The 7396-nt window shown below is 50.5% G+C and overlaps 1 protein-coding gene across 1 annotated transcript; it reads right to left on the bottom strand.

The window, feature by feature from the left end:
* Positions 1–3948: 3948 nt before the first annotated feature.
* LOC125951518 (protein masquerade) lies at positions 3949–7396 on the bottom strand. The gene is made up of 6 exons (XM_049680401.1): positions 7306–7396; positions 6952–7227; positions 6363–6883; positions 5122–6290; positions 4848–5046; positions 3949–4773 (listed from the first exon to the last, which is right to left on the bottom strand). The coding sequence occupies exons 1-6, from the start codon at positions 7394–7396 to the stop codon at positions 4372–4374; spliced, it is 2658 nt and encodes an 885-aa protein (XP_049536358.1). The 3' UTR covers positions 3949–4371.

Raw genomic sequence — 7396 nt, 5'->3', positions numbered from 1 at the left:
TAAATTTTAATTTAAAATCCTTCCCGCTCATCGGAAGGTTCGGAGTGAAAAACCAGGCGCGAGAACCACCGAGAGAATCGATCGATGGATGCGGCTTCCCGCTCGCTCTTCCCGGGAAGTTCTCGCCTTGCGACTGCTGGTTGGCTTCTGTTGCCAATAATATTAGTCTGCCGAAAAGAAAAAAAACTGGACCAAACCGAACCGAGGACGAAATGAAACAGCGAACCAACAAACGCCGTACGGTTGCACGCGAAACGCACCACAAAAAGAGGTCCTGCAGGATTCGATCTTCCTGACCGATCCTGACCGGCTCATCGTGGAGGCGCAACGTTCCCTGCGTTCGCTGGACATTGCGACTTCAGCACAAGCGCAAGAAACGAAGACATTCCTGGACGCTACTCGAACTGGACGGACGGACGGACGGACGTTGCAGACGTTGAAAAAGGTCCAGCACGGACTAACTTGGCAAACCAGGCTGGCTGGCTAGCTGGTTGGCTCTGCGATACACAAAAACAAATCACTCCAACATGCAAGCGAGCTTCACGTGATTCAAATAATAAAATTTACCAAATATCAACCCGCGGATAGCCGCCAGTCGCTCGCTAAAGGCAATGCACCGGAATGAGGAACAGCATCGCCACCGGCATCGATGATCGCACAAATTCGCGGCTCCCTTTTTTACGTTATTTTTCAATTTTGGCTTTTTCCTCCCAGAAACCATCCGGACAGATTCGACGACGATCGGCGGCGGTGGTGCAGTACCATTCGCAGCAGGTCCTGGCCGGCAGGTCTCCGTTTCGAGCTCAAGGTGTGGCCTTGAGGGCGTTCTGGACCCCGATATGCTGGTCGATCGGCGACGCGTCTTCGGATGCTGTGCTGTGTTTGATTTCGCGTAGAGCGATCGATCGACGAGCGAGCGCTGCCGATCGTCTTTGCACCTTGGCGCGGCCCACGTCGCAATGTGCAAACTCATACGGCACAAAAAGTAGTTTGACATTGACGGTTCCTCTGGTACCCCACCCCACCTAGCGGCCTGTCCTGTAGTGTCCACGCGACGGGGAAATATTTCGCCACCAAATCGACGTCGAGGGCTCCGGAAGGTCCCAGCCTCCCTTAAAGGGTTCGTTACATTTTCGGGACCATTCCGCGATTGTTTTTTTTTTGTTGCAAGGCCTTCTACGAGGCTGATGAGATCTTTGAGGTTCTATAGTAGTGGGGTGATGGGGGCCTGGATTGCGTTTCGGAGCATAGTTTTTGTTGTTGTGTCGTCCAAGTAAACGGTGGCGACAGTCGTTAGTGTCAATCGTACGCCGTGGCCGCACCATCCCGGTCTCAGGTCGATCTCGACGTCTGCAAGGTGTTCCTTTGCGCGATACGTCCTCGATTAGTGGTGATTTGGTAGCGATGGACACTTGTACGATGTTATCGCGTGCGCGTGTTGTACATTCGGGGAACATTATTTTCATTAAAGATTCTCTTCAAAACGATGACGTTGGATAAGTCTTTCGGTGGAACTCAAGTTATGAAGCGAACCAATCGACTTCTCGCCCAAGGAAAGGGCCACAAGTTATGCCTTGTAATTAAACTTTTCGCTCCAATTGCCAGCAGCAGCAGTCATCAAACGCTGCGCCCAACAGTTTGATGACCTGCTGGAAGTTGGTCAAAAAAAATTCCAACGAAACTCTGCCCTTCGGCACGCACCGATGAAATACAATTTTGTTACAGAATACATTATGTATCCTTGGAGGTCCATGTGCCCCCATCTCAGAAGTCTTCATCGGGCTCATCGGGACACCACCTTGCAAACAAGGACCCTCGGTGATTGGATCGCTGGACGCAGGCGCGCCCAAGATGCGTTGATAAGCGTACCCAAAAGTAACCAAACGCGTAGAGTCGCGAAAGAAGTTCCTGGTTAAAGTTCAGCCGAAGTAGTATTGGCCCTTTTCTCCCCTTTTCTCTCTCTCTCTCTCTCTCTCTCTCTCTCTCTCTCTCTCTTACCAGTGCTATTTTGTGCAAAGGAGAGCGCCAAATAATTAAAAATGACGAACGACTTAGTGGGCGTCTTTGCGAAAGTGATACGTAGACAGCGTTTTGGGCCATTGTTGTGGGCTGGTTCGGCAGTCATGGGAGTCCTGGTACCTCCATCTCGCCCGGGCTGGACGAGAGGCGATGGATCTTTCACTTTCACGAAACCCTTTTTCCAGCTTCCGCTATTCGATCTTTTTCCCCCATAAAAAAAAAAGTTGAAGAACAAAATGATAAGAAATGTATCTACCGCTTGCCCGGTGCCTCCGGTGTTACTTCCGTTCGACTGGCCATTCTTCTTTGCGTTACTTTCCTTGTTCCTGGCCTAGCCCCACCCCAAAAAACGAAAAAAGACATTCCGTTGGATCAAAAACTCACTGCTTCGGCCGCTAATTTCGGTTGCCGTGCCGTTTGGACCGGGTGAACGGGGTAGAGGAGGAAGACGGCACGGCTCGAGGAAAACAAAAAACGAACGGTTTGAAATTGGTTGATTTAGGTGATGGGTTTGAGAAAGAAAATTGGTCTTGGATTGGAGGGAGTGCGCCGAAGGAAGGAGCGGCTGGCAATGATAAAGGTTCACGCATTGTGTGGCGCTGGCATCGATGGCGCAATGGGGATGTTGGCCTCGGGGATGCTAATTTTATATTTATTTTATTTCTTCATAAATGATGACGACGGTGGTGATGGTGGTGGTGATTCCAAGTAGAGAATGCGATGGCGCAGAAAGAGAATTGTTCTCGAAAAAAAAAAACGGACGCCGAGATGCTGAGATGATTGAGAAGATCCAAAGTTTTTCCTAATTTTTTTCTGTTCTGCTTTTTGGTTGGATGAAAACATTTGTACGAATGTACCAAAGGTCCAGCGGCTTGGAATGAAACATTCCGGTTTCGATGCCGTCATCCAGAAGCGCCAAAAGAAACATGCCTGGTTTTTCACGATGATATACGGATTTCATTTTAAAGCAGCATCATACTTTCGAATGTCATAGGTAGAAAATAATGAAAAATCTAGCGGATTGGACATGACTCCTTTTTTGAAGAGTGATTCTAACCTTTTCTCTTCCTTGTCTGTCAATAATAAAAAATAAAATGTCTGTCAATAATAAAAAGAAAAAATATGATTTATACCGATAAGTTCCATTAGGATACTGTTATTCCATTAGGAACCCTTAAAAATGTGGAAATTTAAATAACCTTCTATACTAATGTTCGTCTACTTATTACTGTTTGAATGAATTACTCTCAATTCCTTAAGTTAGTATTAGTTTAACAGCGTCTCGTGAATCGATTTATATTATCGGGTAAACAATCAATATTATTTTTCATTCTCTTGTCTCACCCAAAAGGGTTTACTCTGTCTAATATAAGATTAATATAGATTTTAAACAAAAACATTACCAATTAGTTGAATGTTTTTAAACTCTTTATTTGGGCCACATACAATCTAGCGTCACGTATGCTCAATCGCACCCAGTCGCAGTTATCTCAATTGTACAGCATTGCCCCATTGTTTCCGCCAATCCGACGTGGGTTTCTTTTTTCTTCTTTTCTCTTTCGCTAAATTCCATTTTGATTATTTGGTATATCGCCGCCGCACTGTAAGCAATATGCCATGCTTCCATTTGTGTTCAGTTCCTGGGGCTATTGCTTTTTTCGCGTTACCGTGTCCCACCCTCCAGTACACACTGTCAGCCTCCGGCGTTCAATCCGGCGATAATAAATAAATAAATACTCACACGTTCTTAAATGTCTACGCTGAAGAGGAGGTAATATCTATGTGTTTTGGGTTTGAGTAGACTAAAAGGTGCGTGGGGAAGGTGATCTTACGTCTGATTGCAATGTGGAGAAGTGTGAGGGAAGAGTATTGGCTGCTGCTGCTGCTGCTGCTACTGAAATCTGTCGCTCTTTTACTCAGCAACTACTTCGTTATCATAACCGCGTCGGCTCTGCTCCCGTCCCGTGTCCCGTCGAATCTTAAAATTAACTTCTAACAACTAGCATCGTCTTTGAGGTTCTCGGTCACTGAATACAAACGTGTGTGCGTAAGTGTGTGTGTGTGTGTGAGAGAGTTTGTCTCTGGATACAGGCATATTGGGGCCAACCAAGAAGTAGAAGATCCTTGTGCCCGGCCCGAACTAAATTATCCTCCTTAAAACCAAAACCTACTTACAAAGCTACTGAATGCACGAATCCTCGGGGCATCACACACTCACAACTCACATGATGCCGCACACTCCCACGGTTTGCACATGGAAAAGGGGGGAGGGGGAGGAAAGGGGTATTGGAAGTCGTGGGAAGGTTGGGTTGGGTTTGGTATAAAAGTGAACGCCCTATTCGCCCTATTCGGCTACTGATTATTAACACTGATGATCTGGTTGATCCATCCAATGAACGAGGATACCTTCACGTACACACCGGGCACATCGACCCGTCCGCAACCGAAACCCCACGACACTAGACCGGCCAGCTCGTAAAAACCATCATCTTGACAAACGAGCGGTCCACCACCATCGCCCTGGCACGCATCGTTGCCCTCCTCACCACCAGCACAAAAGCTGGACGCTGGCAGGATGAAGATCTTCTCCGTTACGGCGTTCACCTTGCGGATACACTCGGCATCGCTGACGATCGGAATTTCCGCTTCACGGACTCGCAGCGGAATCGGACCAGCTTCACCCATATATCCGTATCCCGTCACGGTGCAGCGTTTACCAGCGGCATGACTCACTCCTCGCGCCGGTAGACATACCTAAAACAAGATCACCAAGCGAATGAGGATCATCCAAAGGGCTAACTCCAGAAGTACGCGGTCCCAGAACTTACCAAACACACGCCATCACGCAGTTCCGCTTGACCGTGTAGCTTCAACAGCGCGATATCGTTGTCGAGCGTCTGGCTGTTGTGATTGTGATGGATATAGGTCGTCGCCACACGTAGCGTCTGTGCTCCGGGACTACCGTACTTGCGTGTCAGATCGTAGTCCCCTACACGGACGTATATGGCATCACCGGACCGGACAATGCTAGTGGCGAAGAGTAGGGCGTAAAACGGAATCAGTTGAAGTTGTGTCCAGGCATAGGCAGCTCCTTCTACTTACTTCGTAACACAGTGGGCCGCTGTCAAGACCCACTGAGTACCGATAAGGGCAGCACCGCAGAGATACTGATTGAGCGAGTTGATCAGCGCGACCTGCCAGCACCATTCCCCATTCTCACCATCCTCACCACCGACCACACGTCCCTTCCGATGGTTGTTCCAATACTTGGCCAACGTGGCGTTCTCCTTCAGGCTCGGATGATGATGCAAATCCTCCGGTACCGTATCGTTGTGGTCATGGTAGATGATCGGTATCGGCACGATACTACTACCGAGCACTAACCGTTCCGAGCTCTTCGACCGGTAAATGCTATCCACATCGATGTGCCGTCCTTGGCGTACCGTTCCTCGGTATTCCTGTTCGATCGCTAGGAGCTCACGCGTTAGATAGGAACGTGCCGCCCGGCTCGTACCCTTCACACCGCAAACGTACTTCGAGTAGACCTGAGGCCTTGGTGTCGTCGTCGGTGGCTCGTACACCGGTGATTGGGCATAGGCTGGCGGTTGCTGCGTTGGTGGTACCTCGTAGATGTTGTTACTGATCGGACCGGGGTACGGGTTCGGTGCCGGTGGACCATAACCTTGGACTTGATGTGGCGGTAGAGGTGATTGTTGCTGTGGTGGTGGTGGTGGCATTGCTACTCCCTGCATCGGATAGGGCTGTGCAATGCCCTGGCCCTGCAGTACCGGTTGCTGTGGCATCATCTGCGGTGGTAGGGGTGGTGGTGGTGGTGGTGGCAGTGCTTGCGGTGGATACGCACCACCAGCACCGTGCGTATCGTTGTACTTGGTTTTGCTGGCTGCCGCCATCTGGACCTCCTGAATCTTGGACTTCGGGGCGCAACACTGGGTGCCGGACTTTTTGCACTTGAACAGATCCGTCATCTCGGCATTCCGGAAGCAGGTGAAGCTGAGCAGACTGACGATGCAGGAACCGGGACACTCTTCGCGCGGATCCGGTGCTACCGTTGTGGTCGGCGGTGGTGTCGTAGTGGTGGTCGGTGGTGGACGACGGTTCTGTTGTGGGCGTGGTGGTGGAGCTCGCGTATTGTCACAACAGACCGAGCCACGTTTACAGTTGGCCGTGTTGGGGATGAGCACCGAGGGACGCTCACAGAAGGCGGCCATAATGTTGAGCAGACAGAATCCAGGACAACGTGGCAAAGGTGGCTACGGAATGAGGGGGGAACCGTGTTAGCTGAAGGGAACTGACTCACTAAACGGGAGCACGACGATACTTACCGGTGTTGCTGGTCGTCTGGTAGTAGTCACCAGCTGCTGTTTGTTATCCTCGGACACTCCAGTGATACAGCACGAGTCCTCGTTCGGACAGAATGCCTCGGTATCGATATCGTCGCAGAACAGCGCCAGCAGCCCGTTCACACAATCACCTTCACACTCCTTATGCACCGGTCCTTGGCCATTGTTGGCGGTCAGCGAAGAGCCCGGTTTCTGCTTCGATGGTGGCGCCTTAGTAGGCTTTGGAGTGGCCTTCGGTGTTGGATTCGTCTTCGAACGGATCGGTTCTTCCGTCGTGTGGTATGGCCGTTCCGTCGTCTTGGCGTACGGTTTCGGGGTGGTGGTTTTGTTGGTTTTCGAATCGAAATGAGCCGTCGGTACGTACAGATCGTCCGGTGGATTGTCGGGATAGATGTCTCTCGAAACGCAACACTTCGTACCACTCTTGCAGAGGCCAGCGGTCGTCAGGTACGCTTCGCAGTAATCGGCGATCCGATCCGCAACGCAAACACCGGGACAGGATGCTGGAATGATCAATCACGATGTCATTCAGCACCCGGTTTCGTCGTGTGCACCTTCCGCTGTTACTTACAATTCGTTTTGTTATCCTTCTCCTTGATTTTCGCCTCCGTCGTAGGCTTCGGTGTTGTGGTCGTCGTTGGCCGCATCGTAGTGGTGGTTGGTTTGGGGCGGGCTGTGGTGGAGATGTTGGCGGCCGCCGTACTACTCTCCACGCAGCATTTCATACTCGGTGAGGGACACGGTATATCGTCCAGCACCTCGTAGCAAATGAGCGTGGCCAAGGTGTGTACGCAAACGCCCGGACATCCCTTTGCGTCCTCTGTGCTGGTGATCGAGTCCAGTAGTCCTGTGAAACCCCATCGAGAAACAACATTCCAATCTACTGGCCGGTTTGTGTGAATGGGTCAACGCGAGGAGGACTTACCTGAGAGAAAACTTCCGGCCAGTGAATCATCCTGGCTCCTTACGCCACTAGCTGCTAGCAGCAACAGTATCGTCACGGCTTTCGCGATCAT

This window comes from Anopheles darlingi, chromosome 2 (genome assembly GCF_943734745.1).
Source record: "Anopheles darlingi chromosome 2, idAnoDarlMG_H_01, whole genome shotgun sequence".
Classification (NCBI taxonomy): domain Eukaryota; kingdom Metazoa; phylum Arthropoda; class Insecta; order Diptera; family Culicidae; genus Anopheles; species Anopheles darlingi.
The sequence above is the reverse complement of the archived record's forward strand: the minus strand, read 5'-3'. Positions and strand labels throughout refer to the sequence as shown.